Source organism: Salvelinus fontinalis, unplaced genomic scaffold (genome assembly GCF_029448725.1).
Source record: "Salvelinus fontinalis isolate EN_2023a unplaced genomic scaffold, ASM2944872v1 scaffold_0065, whole genome shotgun sequence".
In the NCBI taxonomy this organism is placed as follows: Eukaryota; Metazoa; Chordata; class Actinopteri; order Salmoniformes; family Salmonidae; genus Salvelinus; species Salvelinus fontinalis.
This window is the reverse complement of record NW_026600274.1, coordinates 639-20495: the sequence shown is the minus strand read 5'-3', so window position 1 is coordinate 20495 and position 19857 is coordinate 639. Positions and strand designations below refer to the sequence as shown.

The 19857-nt window shown below is 43.8% G+C and overlaps 2 protein-coding genes across 4 annotated transcripts; one reads left to right on the top strand and one right to left on the bottom strand.

The window, feature by feature from the left end:
- Positions 1-76: 76 nt before the first annotated feature.
- On the top strand, positions 77-13452 carry LOC129842782 (zinc finger protein OZF-like). 3 transcript variants are annotated; one of them, XM_055911433.1, is made up of 5 exons: positions 90-474; positions 730-886; positions 2795-3049; positions 5922-6122; positions 6556-13452. In XM_055911433.1, the coding sequence occupies exons 1-5, from the start codon at positions 466-468 to the stop codon at positions 7200-7202; spliced, it is 1269 nt and encodes a 422-aa protein (XP_055767408.1). In that variant the 5' UTR covers positions 90-465; the 3' UTR covers positions 7203-13452. The 3 variants fall into 3 exon arrangements, with proteins under 3 accessions (XP_055767410.1, XP_055767408.1, XP_055767409.1); XM_055911434.1 differs by having other exon boundaries at positions 91-285; XM_055911435.1 differs by lacking the exons at positions 5922-6122; positions 6556-13452 and having other exon boundaries at positions 77-474; positions 2795-3311.
- A 5-nt stretch (positions 13453-13457) lies between these two features.
- On the bottom strand, positions 13458-19038 carry LOC129842772 (zinc finger protein 665-like). The gene is made up of 3 exons (XM_055911414.1): positions 18910-19038; positions 17727-18300; positions 13458-17499 (listed from the first exon to the last, which is right to left on the bottom strand). Exons 2-3 carry the CDS (start codon positions 18240-18242, stop codon positions 15403-15405), a joined length of 2613 nt encoding a protein of 870 aa, XP_055767389.1. The 5' UTR covers positions 18243-18300; positions 18910-19038; the 3' UTR covers positions 13458-15402.
- Positions 19039-19857: the final 819 nt, after the last annotated feature.

Below are 19857 nucleotides of genomic sequence, written 5' to 3'. Positions count from 1 at the left end.
TACTGCACGAGCAAGAAACATAAGCATTTCACTGCACCTGCGAAAACATCTGCAAAATATGTGCACGTGACCAATGCAATTTGATTTAGATTTACTAAGGCGCACCAAGAAGACGACGTAAACCAAACACGGAAGTAGTAATGCAGCTAGCTGATGTTAACTAACCAGTTTATTTATCGCACTTCAAAGCATTGTAGCTAGTTCCATACAGCTAATATCACCAGATATAATTTATGATACGGTTATGGTAACGTTAAGTATTATTCACTGGCTGGACTAGTTAAGGTATGGAACTATGAAACACGGGATTTCCACCTCTGCCAGTTTAGGAGCTAACGTTACAATACTAGCCAGTTGTAGCAGCGCGCTATCGTTAGTTAACATTTCTCCCTCACAGCACAGCAAGAGACTGGAATAACTCTGGCACAACAACATATTCGTTGATATATTTGAAGCGCATTCACAATGCACGAGGTGAAAAGACAAACTGTAACTTATTTGTTTGCTAACGTTAACTAGCTAGCTAAATTAGCTAACGCGTTAACGTTAGCTAAGCAACTTCACTTGTCATAGTTGAATAAGTCGATAAGTTGTCAGGACGGTTAGCAACTTATCTCAAAATAATACGTTATCAACCCGAACTAGGCTAGTTGTTAGGACTGTAACAAAGCTCAATTTATATTATTGATACAATGTGTGATGTGCTCTCTCACCTTGGCTTTTTTATAGTTTGATGAACACCAACAGTCAGAATGGCGGAGTCCTGACTGTAACCATGGTGATCAGAGCAGCAGACTCCAGGGTCCCGAGATGGTCCAAAGTTTTAACATTGTATTCAAAGAGGAGCCAGAAGACGATCATGAACCTTGGGGTCAGAGAAATACTGGTGAGTGTGCAAATGCCTTTCAATAGTTGTCCCATGTAGCTGGACACAGAGAGAATAATCTGACAAAGACCAAGGTTTTTCGTCCCAAATGACAACCCTTTAGTGCAATACATTGATGCTGTATAGGGAACAGAGTGCCATTTGGAACACATATCATCTTTGTGGACATTGCTTTTGAGCATTAAAGGGTCAGTTGTAGCAGCAACCAGTGAGCAGACAGAGATGGCTTTATTAGTTCATGCTGATAGTCCAATAAGATCCCACTTGAGAAAAAAGCTCCACCTTGTCCTCTGACAGGTCAGGTGGAATCATCCCCATACTGCTTTGACCAATCAGATCTCAACAAGTGTGTAGGGTCTATTTGGAACTGGGCCTCGAATGATGTTCCCACTGGAGCTAGACGGACCGGACTCTTCCTATATCTCCACAGTAGAGACAGGTGAGAGCTGCAGCCTTCATTCTGACAGTGAGTAGGTTCTACCTCAGGAGAACCTGAACAACAGGACAAAAACAACAACAAACACAAATCCAAGAAGACACACGGCTGCAGAGAGTGTGGAAAGGAGTTCCCTACCCCGTATAAACTACGCAGACACCAACAGATCCACCAAGGGGGGAAACCTTACCGATGTTCTGCATCCAGGAAGAACTTGAAGCTACACCTGCTAGTGCACACAGGAGAGAAATCTTACTCCTGCCCTGTCTGTGGCATGGGCTTGACTCAGCAGGAAAATATGACTGCCCACACTGTAGAGAGAGTAACGACACTGAGGAGGAAGAGGAAGAAGAGAAAAGGGAGGAAGAAGAGGAAGTAGGTGGATTGATACATTCTGAAGGAGATTTAGGTCATTGGGATTCTCTTCAGCTCGGTAAGTAGTGGTGAAAGGATGCCTTTAAAAACATAGAAAATAGACCCCAAATGGTACCCTATTCCCTACATAGTGCACTACTTTTGACTAGGGCCCAAATGGCACCCTATTCCCTACATAGTGCACTACTTTTGACCAGAGCCCGCATAGGGCCATTTGGGACACTATACTATACTACCATAGGGGTTGGGTTAAATGCGGAGGACACATTTCAGTTGAAGGCATTCAGTTGTACAACCGACTAGGTATCCCCCTTTCCGTTTCCAGAGTAATGGACCTACAGGTAACTGCTAAAAAAGAGGAAACGCCAACATAAAGTGTTTTAATTGGCTAAAGTGTTTTAATTGGCTGTTGGGCCACAAGCCAGAACATCTTTAATGTGCCTTGGCATGAATTCTACAAGGGTCTGCAACTCTCTTAGAGGGATGCGACACCATTCCATTCTTCTACGATAAATTCCATCATTTGGTGTGTTGTTGTTGTTGATGGTGGTGGTGGGAAAACGCTGGCTCAGGCCCCGCTCCAGAATCTCCCATAAGTGTTCAATTGGGTTGAGATCTGGTGACTGAGATGGCCATGACATGTGGTTTACATCGTTTTCATGCTCATCAAACTATTCATTGACCACTTGTGCCTAGTGGATGGGAGCATTGTCATCCTGGAAGAGACCACTCTCATCTGGATAGAAATGATTCACCAAAGGTTGACGGGGATCAGTCAGAATGGCAGTGTATTGATTGGTGTTTATCTTGTCCTCTAAGGGGTTGATTGGACCTAACCCATGCCAGGTAAATGCACCTCCACAACATAACAGAGTAGCCAGAATACTAATTTACTCATGTTTCCTTTATTTTGGTAGTTACCTGTAGGTCTAACAGAGCAGCCAGAATACTAATTGACTCAAGTGTTTCCTTTATTTTGGCAGTTACCTGTAGGTCTAACAGAGCAGCCAGAATACTAATTGAATCAAGTGTTTCCTTTATTTTGGTAGTTACCTCTATTTGCTCTATTACTAAATCCTTATTATTTTCCTCCACAGGAATGAGTCCTGCCTCCAGCCACGGCAGTGAGGAGACTACCTCTACATCAGGAGAACCTGAGCAACACCAGGAGAACCACAACACAGCCACGACGTCTCACCGCTGCTTTGGCTGTGGACAGGAGTTCCCTGCTGCCTATGACCTCGTGTTACACCAGAGGACACACATAGAGAGAGGCTTCAACAAGTCTGTCTGTGGAGAGCTGTTCTACCAGAAAGAGTTACTCAAAACACATCATCAGAAAGTTGACACAGGTGAAAAGCCACAGAGATCCTTTTAAATAATGAGATTGTTGTGTGTGAGCAGCCATGTCGGGAAACCATGACTGCTAGAGTGTAGCCAAAGTGATTTGAGTGACTGACAATATGGTTTATCACACTAAGTTTACCACAGCTCAACATTAGTGATGTTGCATGTAAAACTCAACTACAGCACCAGTCAATAGTTTGGACATACCTACTCATTCAAGGGTTTTTCTTAATTTTTTTATTATTTTCTACATTGTAGAATAATAGTGAAGACATCAAAACTATGAAATAACACATTTGAATCATGTAGTAACCAAAAAAAGTGTTAAAGAAATCAAAATATGTTTTATATTTGAGATTCTTCAAAGTAGCCACCCTTTGACTGGATGACAGCTTTGTGTAACAGTATAACTTTAGTCCGTCCCCTCGCCCCGACCCGGGCGCGAACCAGGGACCCTCTGTACACATGAACAACAGTCACCCACGAAGCATCGTTACCCATCGCTACACAAAAGCCGCGGCCCTTGCAGAGCAAGGGGAACCACTACTTCAAGGTCTCAGAGCAAGTGACGTCACCGATTGAAAGGCTATTAGCGCGCACCACCGCTAACTAGCTAGCCATTTCACATCCGTTACACTTGCACACTCTTGACAGTCTCTCTCTTTTTTTTCTTTTTTTTTAAAAATACATTTGATCCCCTTTTCTCCCCAATTTTTGTGGTATCCAATCGCTAGTAATTACTATCTTGTCTCATTGCTACAACTCCCGTACGGGCTCGGGAGAGACGAAGGTCGAAAGCCATGCGTCCTCCGAAGCACAACCCAACCAAGCCGCACTGCTTCTTTAACACAGCGCGCCTCCAACCCGGAAGCCAGCCGCTCCAATGTGTCGGAGGAAACACCGTGCACCTGGACCCCTTGGTTCGCGCGCACTGCGCCCGGCCCGCCACAGGAGTCGCTGGAGCGTGATGAGACAAGGATATCCCTACCGGCCAAACCCTCCCTAACCCGGACGACGCTAGCCCAATTGTGCCTCGCCCCACGGACCTCCCGGTCGCGGCCGGCTGCGACAGAGCCTGGGCGGGAACCCAGAGACTCTGGTGGCGCAGCTAGCACTGCGATACAGTGCCCTAGACCACTGCGCCACCCGGGAGGCCACTCTTGACAGTCTCTCAACCAGCTTCTCCTGGAATGCTTATTCCGACAGTCTTGAAGGAGTTCCCACATATGGTGAACACTTGTTGGCTGCTTTTCCTTCACTCTGCGGTCCAACTCATCCCAAACCATCTCAATTGGGTTGAGGTCAGGTGATTGTGGAGGCCAGGTCATCTGATGCAGCACCCCATCACTCTCCTTCTTGGTCAAATAGCCCTTACACAGCCTGGAGGTGTGTTTGGTCATTGTCCTGTTGAAAAGCAAATGATAGTCCCACTAAGTACAAACCAGATGGGATGGCGTATCGCTGCAGAATGCTGTGGTAGCCATGCTGGTTAAGTGTGCCTTGAATACTAAATAAATCACAGACCGTGTCACCAGCAAAGCACCATCACACCACCTCATTCATTCTCCATGGTGGGAACCACACATGCGGAGATCATCTGTTCACCTACTCTGCGTCTCACAAAGACACAGCGGTTGGAACCAAAAATCTCAAATTTGGACTCATCAGACCAAAGAAAACATTTCCACCGGTCTAATGTCCATTGTTTGTGTTTCTTGGCCCAAGCAAGTCTCTTCTTCTTATTGGTGTCCTTTAGTAGTGGTTCCTATGCAGCAATTCGACCATAGCTCAGTTGGTAGAGCATGGCGCTTGCAACGCCAGGGTTGTGGGTTCGATTCCCACGGGGGGCCAGTACAAAAAAGTATGAATGTATGTACTTGTAAGTCGCTCTGGATAAGAGCGTCTGCTAAATGACTTAAATGTAAATGTAAATGTAATGAAGACCTGATTCATGTAGTCTCCTCTGAACAGTTGATGTTGAGATGTGTCTGTTACTTGAACTCTGTGAAGCATTTATTTGGGCTGCAATCTGAGGCTGGTAACTCTAATGAACTTATCCTCTGCAGCAGAGGTAACTCTGGGTCTTCCTTTCCTGTGGCGGTCCTCATGAGAGCCAGTTTTATCATAGTGCTTGACGGTTTTTACGACTGCACTTGACGAAACTGTCATCAAGACAAAGTGTGGCTACTCTGAAGAATCTCAAATATAAAATAAATTAGGATTTTTTTTAAACACTTTTTTGGTTACTACATGATTCCATACGTGTTATTTCATAGTTTTGATGTTTTCACTATTATTCTACAATGTAGAAAATAGTAAAAAATAATGAAAAACCCTTGAATGAATAGGTGTGTCCTAACTTTTGACTGGTACTGTACATTGCAGACGTTGCATTGCATCAGCCAATGGTTGCGTGCCGTGTCATCGACTGCACAGTCGGGCATCAGATTGCGTATCGTATGACGTGTTTTGATGATAATATTTATGTTAATCACCTATCCATGCGTCGTGAGGTCTGGCATGCGTCTGCAATGCAGTCAGCCTGGAATGTGACCAGTGATAACTCACGTTTAAAAAAATAAAAAAAAACACGTTGGCCTTTTACTAGTAAACCGACACGGTGGCCGTGTCCGAATACCCATCCTAGCGTACTAAATAGTATGCGGAAAATAAAGTGTTATAGTACGTCTTCACTATTGTTAATTTTGGTACAGCGCGTCACTTTATCTGATTATCAGCTGTGGTCAGACACGTGAGTCAGGAAAACACGTGTGAATTCCGCTAGAACAAACGCCGAAATGAGTGTGCCGTTTTTAAGTATGTAGTAGACTAGTATGGGGTATTCGGACACGACCAATCTTTCTTTTCCTGCGTCAGGAATACCTGTACAACACCAGAAGAATCCCAAAGCTAAGAAGTCTCACGACTGTGTAGTTTGTGGAAAACAACTATCGGAAGCCATGAAACTGAAGAGGCACATGAGAACACACACAGGAGAGAAACCTCACGGTTGCTCTGTGTGCGGCAGGGGATTCACACAGAAAGGAAATCTGAAAACACACATGAAAACACACAGAGGTGAGAAGAAGTCTTACATTACTGTCCTAGTAATAACTATGCATAGCAGTAACTATGGAAACGTTTGTCATCTGTCCCTGTAATAACTATGCATAGCAGTAACTATGGAAACATTTGTCATCTGTCCCAGTAATAACTATGCATGGCAGTAACTATGGAAACATTTGTCATCTGTCCCAGTAATAACTATGCATAGCAGTAACTATGGAAACGTTTGCCAGCTTGAGTTTATTGTGTAAAAAATATACTTCAGACATTACACGTTTTGAAATTTTAACAGTTTTATCAGATTTTTTTTTTGTTGAGTAGTTCTGAAAATAGAAAAATGTCCTAGGAAGTGTTTGATTGCATTTCCATTGGAGTTTCTTACTTCTTCACGAAGTACATGCTGGTTTGACTGACTTCACATTCTCACATCATGACCTCCACGCAGGATTGAACCCCAAATTGTGGTCCGCTGGAGAGGACAGTCCCTCTACATCAGGAGAACCTGAACAACACCAGAAGAACCACACAGCTAAGACATTTCATAATTGCATAGATTGTGGGGAGATATGCCAAACTCTACCAGCACTAAAAAAACACATGAAAACTCACACAAGTAAGAAGCCGTCTTACCAATGCTCCCTTTGCGGGGCGGAGTTCACTGAGAAAGGGCAAATCCAAGACCACCAGTTACAGCATGTTGGCGAGAAGCCTTACTCTTGCCCTGACTGTGGGAAATGTTTCGTCAATGAAAGCTACATTAAAATTCACCAGCGAACACACACTGGAGAGAGACCCTACAGCTGCCTTGTGTGTGGAAATAGTTTCGTGAAAAAAGCATACTTAAAAAGTCATTTACTGACACACACTGGAGAGAAGCCATACCTTTGCTCCATCTGTGGGAAGACATACAGTAGAGAAGGAACTTTCAAAATCCACCAGAGAGTTCACACAGGAGAGAAACCATACCTGTGCACTGAATGTGGGAAGCGTTTCAGCTGTAGAGCAAACCTTTATTCACACAAGAAGAGACATGATGGCAAACCCATAGGACCTAAACGGCAGTTAGGCAGACCGAAGCAACTGCCAAACTGACAAATGGGACAGGAAAAATGTACTTGTGTAGTGTCTCTCCTGATCACCAGCAACATAGTTATGTTCATCTTGATTATGCATTTCCCATTAATGGACATAAACAATAGAAGATTAAGGAATGCAGCTGTGGATGTCTGAAAGACTGAAATATATAAAGCACAGGACCTAAACAGCAATTAGGCAGACCCAAGAAACTACCATGGGGGACAGTGCTGGTTAAATTAACTTAAGCGGTGACTTCATTTTATGTAAGGCATCACAGCACAGTTGAAAAAAATATATATGTCCCATGGAAATCAAGAGAGGGTGGTCTACAGAGAGAGGTGGGATTAAAAAATGAATGATCTGTAATCGTTAGGAAACACCACGTATACAGGACGTGTCTTAAGAGTGGGGTTGTGGAGAGGAGTGGCTAACCAGCATCAACAAAGCCGGAGCAAACTCGACGCCAGGGGACGGTGAGGTGCGTTGCGGAGGCTGCGGATCTGACTGTCTCTCCGACTGACTGGCTCCCTCCGAGACCAGGAATGCTTCCTCCGCTCTCAGTACCATCTGATCTGTTTCTCAGACGACCCTCCATCCGTCAGCTCCCATCCATAAAGATTTGTATGTTTTTTGGGGTTCAAACTTGAATGTGCTGATATTGAGTTTTTAGCTGCCAAGTTTTATTGGTATGTAACTGTTATGAAAGTTGTATTGTCAATTTGTTTCGTATTTAAACGCCACTTTAAACGTGTACATGACACTGCAACAGCATTTCCCCATGGGGACAATCAAGTCAGTAAAGTAAAGTAGGGTCTACATGTAATAATAACGAAATGGTGAGGAGTAGCTCCACCTACATGTTATAATAATAACAGAGTGGTGAGGAGGAGCTCCACCTACATGTTATAATAATAACAGAGTGGTGAGGAGGAGCTCCACCTACATGTTATAATAATAACAGAGTGGTGAGGAGGAGCTCCACCTACATGTTATAATAATAACAGAGTGGTGAGGAGGAGCTCCACCTACATGTTATAATAATAACAGAGTGGTGAGGAGGAGCTCCACCTACATGTTATAATAATAACAGAGTGGTGAGGAGGAGGAGCTCCACCTACATGTTATAATAATAACAGAGTGGTGAGGAGGAGCTCCACCTACATGTGATAATAACAGAGTGATGAGGAGGAGCTCCACCTACATGTAATAATAACAGAGTGGTGAGGAGGAGCTCCACCTACATGTAATAATAACAGAGTGGTGAGGAGGAGCTCCACCTACATGTAATAATAACAGAGTGGTGAGGAGGAGCTCCACCTACATGTAATAATAACAGAGTGGTGAGGAGGAGCTCCACCTACATGTAATAATAACAGAGTGGTGAGGAGGAGCTCCACCTACATGTAATAATAACAGAGTGGTGAGGAGGAGCTCCACCTACATGTAATAATAACAGAGTGGTGAGGAGGAGCTCCACCTACATGTTATAATAATAACAGAGTGGTGAGGGGGAGCTCCACCTACATGTAATAATAACAGAGTGGTGAGGAGGAGCTCCACCTACATGTAATATTAATAGAGTGGTGAGGAGGAGCTACACCTACATGTGATAATAACAGAGTGATGAGGAGGAGCTCCACCTACATGTTATAATAATAACAGAGTGGTGAGGAGGAGGAGCTCCACCTACATGTAATAATAATAACAGAGTGGTGAGGAGGAGGAGCTCCACCTACATGTAATAATAATAACAGAGTGGTGAGGAGGAGGAGCTCCACCTACATGTAATAATAATAACAGAGTGGTGAGGAGGAGCTCCACCTACATGTAATAATAATAACAGAGTGGTGAGGAGGCGCTCCACCTACATGTAATAATAACAGAGTGGTGAGGAGGAGCTCCACCTACATGTAATAATAACAGAGTGGTGAGGAGGAGCTCCACCTACATGTAATAATAATAACAGAGTGGTGAGGAGGAGCTCCACCTACATGTAATAATAATAACAGAGTGGTGAGGAGGAGGAGCTCCACCTACATGTAATAATAACAGAGTGGTGAGGAGGAGGAGCTCCACCTACATGTAATAATAACAGAGTGGTGAGGAGGAGCTCCACCTACATGTAATAATAACAGAGTGGTGAGGAGGAACTCCACCTACATGTTATAATAACAGAGTGGTGAGGAGGAGCTCCACCTACATGTAATAATAATAACAGAGTGATGAGGAGGAGCTCCACCTACATGTAATAATAACAGAGTGGTGAGGAGGAGCTCCACCTACATATAATATTAATAGAGTGGTGAGGAGGAGCTCCACCTTCATGTAATAATAACAGAGTGGTGAGGAGGAGCTCCACCTACATGTAATAATAATAACAGAGTGGTGAGGAGGAGCTCCACCTACATGTAATAATAATAACAGAGTGGTGAGGAGGAGCTCCACCTACATGTAATAATAATAACAGAGTGGTGAGGAGGAGGAGCTCCACCTACATGTAATAATAATAACAGAGTGGTGAGGAGGAGCTCCACCTACATGTAATAATAATAACAGAGTGGTGAGGAGGAGCTCCACCTACATGTGATAATAACAGAGTGGTGAGGAGGAGCTCCACCTACATGTAATAATAACAGAGTGATGAGGAGGAGCTTCACCTACATGTTATAATAATAACAGAGTGGTGAGGAGGAGCTCCACCTACATGTGATAATAACAGAGTGATGAGGAGGAGCTCCACCTACATGTAATAATAACAGAGTGGTGAGGAGGAGCTCCACCTACATGTAATAATAACAGAGTGGTGAGGAGGAGCTCCACCTACATGTAATAATAACAGAGTGATGAGGAGGAGCTCCACCTACATGTAATAATAACAGAGTGGTGAGGAGGAGCTCCACCTACATGTAATAATAACAGAGTGGTGAGGAGGAGCTCCACCTACATGTAATAATAACAGAGTGGTGAGGAGGAGCTCCACCTACATGTAATAATAACAGAGTGGTGAGGAGGAGCTCCACCTACATGTAATAATAACAGAGTGGTGAGGAGGAGCTCCACCTACATGTGATAATAACAGAGTGGTGAGGAGGAGCTCCACCTACATGTGATAATAACAGAGTGGTGAGGAGGAGCTCCACCTACATGTAATAATAATAACAGAGTGGTGAGGAGGAGCTCCACCTACATGTAATAATAATAACAGTGATGAGGAGGAGCTCCACCTACATGTAATAATAATAACAGAGTGGTGAGGAGGAGCTCCACCTACATGTAATAATAATAACAGAGTGGTGAGGAGGAGCTCCACCTACATGTAATAATAATAACAGAGTGGTGAGGAGGAGCTCCACCTACATGTAATAATAATAACAGAGTGGTGAGGAGGAGCTCCATCCATTCTTCTTGCGCTTCGCCAAGCTGTTGTTAAGGAAGTTGTCAAGGAAGTGTGTTTTTGTTTATACATGACCTCCCACCCCCACCTACCTTCAACCAATCGTGTCAATGTGGAGTTATACGGCGATGCGGTGCGCTCGATTTCGTCTCCGGAGGCTCCGCAATTGCGTCACACCCTCCATACAGATCCTCCGGACAGCATCGACGGATCAAGCATGAATCAGCTATTACTGTCCGACAGTAATTTAGCCATTCATAGTCATGACTGGTTTGAGTTACAGAGCCTTCAGAAAGTATTCTCAACCCTTGACTTATTCCACATTTTGTTGTGGTACAGCCTGAAATTAAAATGGATTACATTTATATTTTCTGTCATTGGCCTACACACAATACCCCATAATGTCAGTGGAATTATGCTTTCGACATTTTTACAAATGAATAAATATGAAAAGCTGAAATGTCTTCAGTCAATAAGTATTCAACCCCTTTGTTATGGAAAGCCTAAATAAGTTCAGGAGTAAAAATGTGCTTAACAAGTCACATAATAAGTCACGTGGTCTCATTCCGTTTTCAATAATAGTGTTTAACGTGGTTTTTGAATGACTACCTCATCTCTGTACCCCACACATACAATTATCTGTAAGGTCCCTCAGTCGAGCAGTGAATTTCAAACGCAGATTCAACCACAAAGACCAGGAGGGTTTTCCAATGACAAAAAAAAAACCTTTGAGAATGGTAAAGTTATTAATTACACTTGCATATATGGTTTACTACATTTCCTATGATACATAAAAGGACATAAACAATGGAATTTAAAGGAATACCTCTGTAAATGTCTGAAGCACATGTTTTTCATTGTTTATTATTTTATTTTCTTATTTTAAAAGACCAAAGAACTACTGATGCTGTAAATGAGTGTGCTAAGTAGAATGACTCTTCATCTGTATCTGTCCCTACCAAATGAATCACGACCACCTGACTCTTCATCTGTATCTGTCCCTACCAAATGAATCACGACCACCTGACTCCAAATGAATCACGACCACCTGACTCTTCATCTGTATCTGTCCCTACCAAATGAATCACGACCACCTGACTCTTCATCTGTATCTGTCCCTGCCAAATGAATCACGACCACCTGACTCTTCATCTGTATCTGTCCCTGCCAAATGAATCACGACCACCTGACTCTTCATCTGTATCTGTCCCTACCAAATGAATCACGACCACCTGACTCCTCATCTGTATCTGTCCCTACCAAAGGAATCACGACCACCTGACTCTTCATCTGTATCTGTCCCTACCAAATGAATCACGACCACCTGACTCCTCATCTGTATCTGTCGCTGCCAAATGAATCACGACCACCTGACTCTTCATCTGTCCCTGCCAAATGAATCACGACCACCTGACTCCAAATGAATCACGACCACCTGACTCTTCATCTGTCCCTGCTAAATGAATCACGACCACCTGACTCTTTATCTGTCCCTGCTAAATAAATCACGACCACCTGACTCCAAATGAATCACGACCACCTGACTCTTCATCTGTATCTGTCCCTGCCAAATGAATCACGACCACCTGAGCCTTCATCTGTATCTGTCCCTACCAAATGAATCACGACCACCTGACTCTTCATATGTATCTGTCCCTACCAAATGAATCACGACCACCTGACTCTTCATCTGTATCTGTCCCTACCAAATGAATCACGACCACCTGACTCTTCATCTGTATCTGTCCCTGCCAAATGAATCACGACCACCTGACTCTTCATCTGTATCTGTCCCTACCAAATGAATCACGACCACCTGACTCCTCATCTGTATCTGTCCCTACCAAATGAATCACGACCACCTGACTCTTCATCTGTATCTGTCCCTGCCAAATGAATCACGACCACCTGACTCTTCATCTGTATCTGTCCCTACCAAATGAATCACGACCACCTGACTCCTCATCTGTATCTGTCCCTACCAAATGAATCACGACCACCTGACTCTTCACCTGTATCTGTCCCTGCCAAATGAATCACGACCACCTGACTCCTCATCTGTCCCTGCTAAATGAATCACGACCACCTGAGCCTTCATCTGTATCTGTCCCTACCAAATGAATCACGACCACCTGATTATTCATCTGTATCTGTCCCTGCCAAATGAATCGCGACCACCTGACTCTTCATCTGTATCTGTCCCTACCAAATGAATCACGACCACCTGATTATTCATCTGTATCTGTCCCTGCCAAATGAATCGCGACCACCTGACTCTTCATCTGTATCTGTCCCTACCAAATGAATCACGACCACCTGACTCTTCATATGTATCTGTCCCTACCAAATGAATCACGACCACCTGACTCCAAATGAATCACGACCACCTGACTCTTCATCTGTATCTGTCCCTACCAAATGAATCACGACCACCTGACTCTTCATCTGTATCTGTCCCTGCCAAATGAATCACGACCACCTGACTCCTCATCTGTCCCTGCTAAATGAATCACGACCACCTGAGCCTTCATCTGTATCTGTCCCTGCCAAATGAATCACGACCACCTGACTCCTCATCTGTATCTGTCCCTGCCAAATGAATCGCGACCACCTGACTCTTCATCTGTATCTGTCCCTACCAAATGAATCACGACCACCTGACTCTTCATCTGTATCTGTCAAACATTCTTTTGTTTTATTCTTACCAAATAAATAACTACTGGTAGAAGCCATCTTCTTCAGACATGTTATATTTCCCACCACTTGTTCGTCTGTCTGTTATGTGTTTTGTTGCTGATATATTTTATAAGAAGGAAACTACGTCCCTTCTGCACAAATACTTCTGTTGGTCATAAAGAATTACTTCAACAACAGTGTTTACTGTCACCATTTTATTAACTCTGGTTGAGGTTCGGCTGTAATTGCAAACCACCCTTTAAAATGGACAACATACTAAATGCAAACCACCCTTTAAAATGGACAACATATCTTTAGATCCACGTTATGTGTGTACATCCAGTCCATTACTACTACTACCCATACTACCTCTACTACTACTACCCATACTACCTCTTCTACTACTACCCATACTACCTCTTCTGCTACTACCCATACCACCTCTTCTACTACTACCCATACTACCTCTTCTACTACTACCCATACTACCTCTTCTACTACTACCCATACTACCTCTTCTGCTACTACCCATACCACCTCTTCTGCTACTACCCATACTAAATATTCTGCTACTACCCATACTACTACCCATACTACCTCTACTACTACTACCCATACCACCTCTTCTGCTACTACCCATACTACCTCTTCTACCCATACTATCTCTACTACTACGTGTTATTGACTGGACTCTTATTGTTGATATGTACTGTATTGTTGAGGGAGCACATTCACTTATACCTGCTGTAAACTGTGTATGTGACCAATACAATTTGATTTAACTGTCAACCGTTAATACAAAAAAAAAACAGAGGCAAGAATGTGAGCAGAGTATAATAATAGATGTTTGAAACAGACAAAGTGCAATACCTTTCCCAGTAATATATATACAGGAAGCACCACCGTGGAATTCTACCCACGGTGAGTCATTTAGAATGTTTGTAGACGAGTCTTTCAGAACCTGGAATCAGAACACACCTGATCCAATACTTTGTCCATTGGTCCAGTGAGAGGAAGTCAGTTATATCGAGTTCTACTTCATGGGCGGGTGTCCCGATTCTCCACAAGTGTGCAAATTTGCACACTTTGGGAGAATCTCAATTGCCTTTGATTCCTAGCGTCCTCTCTCCTCGCCTCCTTCTCAAAAACCCATTGGATAAGAAAGTCAGAGCGGAGGGGACCTCTGACCTTCTCATCCAATGGGTTTTGAGAAGCCGACGCGAGGAATTGAGATTCTCCTATTCTCGATATGGATTTGACAATGGTGGAAGCTCTCTCCAGCCAATGCTGGTAACAATCCCATGCTTTTAAATCCATGTCAGGGACGGTGCCACTCATGGAAAAGGGTGGAGAAACAGGACTTTTTTGTTCAGTTGTAGAGTTCTATTTCCATCTGTTTGTCTTTTGATTCCCTCAAGTCATCTGGTTCCAAATCCCTCCCTCTAGATCTGTCAACATGGAAAGGTGAGGGCCAAAGGGTGCGTGATAGGTCGGGGTTTCGACGGGGGTTCTAAGTCTAGGGTTCTGTTCCAATACTTTAGAGATGCACAGTAGAGCTGCGGGCGATATGGTCACAAATCTCCATAATCGCCATAAATTGCTTGAACTGACGTGGATAACGACATATAGAACAATACGTTTATAACATCAACGTGCACCACAGTTTTAATCAATTATCCTTTTAAAAATACTACTTCTAGTTTGATGGTTCTAGCCATGAATTGTCCCATTAACAGTCACCCATATTAACAAACTTGTTTCATTTGAAACGTTCTAGTATAAGGGTTATTTATCGTAATGAATGACAGAGCAAAACGCCCTGCAATAAGTGATTGGTATGTTCGCTGTAGATCGTTTTGGGTTTATTAATGTCCCAGCTGTAGTACCTAGCCTGTAGTCTTGTGGTAACACAGCTGGATGCTCTATTTATGCCTCAGCCTCCCCACTGGAGACCAGGGTTCAATCCCTGCATCTACTCTTCACTGTCTTCCCTGCTCATCTGTCTCCCCCTCTACTTCTAACCTGTCCCCATTAAAAACAATTACAACATCAAATATACCCCCCTTTAAAAAAACACATCCTTCACATCTTGTCTCCTTGAAGTGGTAAACACATCTATAAGGGATTGGACAGGTGTAAACCAGTTTACAATGGAGTCTGATGTGGGTAGGGATAAGGGACATGCTGATTGTGTGGTAGGTAGGGATTAGGGAGTCTTGGGACAGAGACAGGCGGAGTTTGCCTGTGTGTCTCCTGATGTTTCTTCAGACTGCTCAACTGAGCAAAGGCTTTATCACACATGCGGCACTGGAACGGTTTCTCTCCTGTGTGGGTCCGACGGTGGTTTTTCAAGACATTCCCATCACGAAACCTCCTCCCGCAGTCAGGGCATTGGTACGGCTTCTCTCCGGTGTGGATTCGCAGGTGAAGAGTGCAGTGGCTCTTACTTGTGAAGCTCTTGTCACAGTAAGTACAGCGGTAAGGCTTCTCACCAGCATGAATCCGGAGATGAAGTTTTAAACTCCCTGTCAGGGAGAAACTCTTCCCACACTGAGGGCAAAGGTAAGGCCTCTCTCCAGTGTGTTTCCTCTGGTGGACTAGTAAATTACGTTTAGTGGAGAAAGTCTTGTCGCACTGTGGGCAGTGGACTCTGCTGTTGTGGGTCTTCTGCAGGTGATCCTTTAGGAGAGCCTTGGTAGAGAACTTCTCCCCACAGTGGGGGCATGGAAGAGGGCCTTGATGCATACGGACTGGACCCAGTGTCTCCCCCTTGTGGTTCTTCAGGTGGTGCTGCTTTAGCGAGATTGTATGACGAAACTTCATCCCGCACACTGAGCAGTGATAGGGTTTCTCTCCCGTGTGAGTTCTCATGTGTCTCTGTAAGAGTCCAGATTGAGTAAAATCCTTACCGCAACGAGGGCAGACGTACGGTTTCTCCCCAGTATGGATTCTCAGGTGTATTTTAAGATTGTCGGCATATCTGAATCCCCTTCCACATTCAGAGCACACGTGTGGGTTCTTCAGAGGATCACTTGGCGGGTGTCGTGTTTTTATGTGTGATTCCAGTCTTTCTGCAGTTATGAAACTCTTCTTACATTGACCACAACGGTGAGGGTGTTCTGTGTGAACAATTTCCTGGTGATGTTTCAGGCTTATTTTTACACGGAAATTCTTCCCACAATCCAAGCAGTGGTAAGGTTTCTCACCTGTGTGGGTTCTGATGTGTTTCTGTAAGTTTCCAGAATCATTGTAGTCCTTCCCACAATGATGGCAGACATACGGTTTCTCCCCAGTATGAGTTCTCAGGTGTCTCTTAAGACTTCCGGCCTCACTGAATCCCTTTCCGCATGTAGAACACACGTGTGGTTTCTCTCCAGTCAAGTTATCTCTGTATCTCTTCAGGTACTGTAGGTGTAGTTTTAGACTTCTTGCTGTGGTAAAACTCTTCCCACAATGATCACAGATATGGGAGCCATCTCCTGAGAGGGGTTCCTTACGTTGCTTAGCATCAGGCGTGCTGCGAAGCTTCTCTCTTGTGTGTTTTCTCCGTTGTAGTCTCTGTTCGCGTGAGGTAGCAAAGCTCATCCCACAGTCGTCAGAGGAGAAATGGGAAGGTTTCTCTCCTGTATGGACGCTCTTTTGAGGGACAACGACCTCCTCTCCTGGGTGAGCTCTTTTGATGTGTTTCTTCAAACCCCCAGATTCAATAAAGTCCTTCCCACAACGAGGGCAGTGGAAAGGTTTCTCACCTGTGTGAGTTCTGATGTGTCTCTTTAAGGTTCCAGATTCAGTGAAACCCTTCCCACACTGACAACAAACATACGGTTTCTCCCCAGTATGAGTTCTCCAATGTATCTTAAGACTGTAGGCCTGAGAGAATCCCTTTCCGCATTCAGAGCACACGTGTGGTTTCTCTGCAGTGACGGTATCACTGAATCTCTTCAGGTTCTGTATGTGTAGTTGTAGACTTCTTGCTGTGGCAAAATTCTTCCCACAGTGATCACAGATATGGGAGCTAGGCCTGTCTCCTGAGAGGGTTTTGTGTTGTTCAGCATTAGACGAGCTGTGGGGTTTCTCTCCTGTCTGTGATGTCTTGTGTATTATATGGCCACTCTGCCCCTGTGTTTTCCTGCAGTCGACTAGCCGCACGGACACCCTCTTCTGGCCCTGCAGTAAGGTACTACTGGGAAAGGCACGACCTGGGCACTCTGACAAAGGGGAGGGTTGCGGGGGAGGCTTGTCCTGGAAATCATTAAAAAAAGAGACAGACTTAATCAGGGTGGGTAATACTCTCATAAGGTGATCTCAAAAGTCTTTCCTTGATTCCTCTCACCCTTGACTCCTTTTCAAAAAACATTGGAGGAGAAATTCCAAGAGGATGAACCTTGAATCTTCTCCTCCAATGCATTTATAGAAGGAGGACAAGGAATCATTTTATGACTGGAAAAATAAATACTCATGTGTCTTACTCTCTGCTCTGGAGTGTGCCTCTCCGGATCTGACTCTGCTTCCAGCCCATCGCTAGCCAACCAATCATTTTCCTCCACGTCCCAGTCTTTGTCGCAGTCTGCAGCGTCATCATCGGATTGGCTGGAACTCAAGTGTTCCGCCTTCAGTCCATTGCTAGGCAACCAATCGCTGTCCTCTTTGTCACATTCTTCTTCATAGTCTACAGCATCATCATCATCTTCGGACTGGCTGGGACTCATTTCCTCATCACTAGCATCCTCCAGCATCCTTCTGATGTCCTCTTTAAGTCGGAGTAACCAAGACATTCCCTGCTCCTCTGATTTCATTGACTCCGTATTGTCCCACATTTCCTCCATGACTTTACGCCTTAATAAGCGATGATTCATCCCTTTAATTTCCAATCCATCGTTGCCATGACGTTCACACAGGTAACGTAAATTGTCCACAGTTAAAGTGAATAAACTCTGTTCAATTTCATCAATCAACGTTTCCTTCTCTGAACTGAGCGGATTCATATTGTCCTGCTCGTGTGGCAACAACGACAATGCAGTCAATGGCAGGACTTTAGAGTACCTGTAAAAAAAGATTTATACATCAAAACACTCATGTGTAATTTCATGTCATTATTAGCTGATATTTAAAACACGTCACCAGGCGTTGTGAGATCTGGCAGCCGTCTACAAAGAAGCCTGGAACGTGACCATCGCTCTGTTAGCCGTTTAGCTAGTTAGCTGGCTACTTAGCTTAGCTAGCTATTCTGTTCACGTTGTGTAGGGGACCCAAATCAGTTCAATCGATTTACAGATCCTGGAAATACACATTCACAGCTTGAACGTGTAGCAAAGTTGGGAAAATAAACCTCATATTACAGTATACAATGAACACTATAACAGATCTAGCTAGATAGCGGTGTACAAAGCAAGTTAAACGTTAGCGTAGCTAGATAGCGGTGTACAAAGCAAGCTAAACGTTAGCGTAGCTAGATAGCGGTGTACAAAGCAAGCTAAACGTTAGCGTAGCTAGATAGCGGTGTACAAAGCAGCTAAACGTTAGCGTAGCTAGATCAGCATGTGCTAACCTAGCTAGCTACCCATGTGGACCTAGCCATCTAGTAGCTATATTGTTGACTATGCCTATCTGCAAAGCGAATATAAATTGTCTATATATGCATTTATAATATACCTGGCTGCTTTTAATAACTCTGATCATATAGTCTGTGATTTTCCTTCTGATGTTTACATTTTGACCACAATTCTACTGGCAGCAGATCGATGACGTCGCATTCTGCTTCTTCTTCTTCTTTGGGATCTAACGACGGTTGGCATCCAATATGTTGCATTACCGACACCAACTGGACTTTAATATAAATCCTTAACATACTTTGTGATACAAAATGGGAAAATAGTAAAATAAAACATTTTAAAAACACCCTTCCGACTAACCCTGCACTCATTCATAACCGCAGGGCTCTCCAGAGGGTGGTGAGGTCTGCACAACGCATCACCGGGGCCAAACTACCTGACAGCACCAGATGTCATAGGAAGGCCAAAAAGATCATCAGGGACAACAACCACCTGAGCCACTGCCTGTTCACCCCGCTATCATCCAGAAGGCGAGGTTAGTACAGGTGCATCAAAGCTGGGACGGAGAGACAGAAACAATCTTTCAATCTCAAGGCCATCAGACTGTTAAACAGCCATCACTAACACATAGAGGCTGCTGCCTACATACAAACTTGAAATCATTGGCCACTTTAATAGATTGCTAGTCACTTTAATAATGCCACTTTAATAATGTTTACGTTTCTTGCATTACTCATCTCATATATGTATACTGTATACTGTATTTTATACAATCTATTGCATCTTGCCTATGCCTCTCGGTCATCGCTCATCCATATATTTATATGTACATATTCTTATTCCATCCCTTTAGATTTGTGTGTATTGGGTAGTTGTTGTGGAATTGTTAGATGACTTGTTAGATATTACTGCACTGTCGGAACTAGAAGCGCAAGCATTTCGCTACACTCGCAATAACATCTGATAACCATGTGCATGTGACCAATAACATTTGATTTGAATTGATTTTGAAACCATGTTATCAACAATCACCTGTTTATTAGGTGGA

Bases quoted from the DNA above. Each gene is read 5' to 3' on its own strand.
- LOC129842782 (XM_055911433.1), top strand. The intron at 3,050-5,921 runs GTGAAAAGCCAC...TTCCTGCGTCAG, and splicing joins TCATCAGAAAGTTGACACAG to GAATACCTGTACAACACCAG. The intron at 6,123-6,555 runs GTGAGAAGAAGT...ACCTCCACGCAG, and splicing joins ACACATGAAAACACACAGAG to GATTGAACCCCAAATTGTGG.
- LOC129842772 (XM_055911414.1), bottom strand. From the start codon at position 18,242: ATGAATCCGCTCAGTTCAGAGAAGGAAACGTTGATTGATGAAATTGAA. The intron at 17,500-17,726 runs GTAAGACACATG...AATGATTTCCAG, and splicing joins GGCACACTCCAGAGCAGAGA to GACAAGCCTCCCCCGCAACC.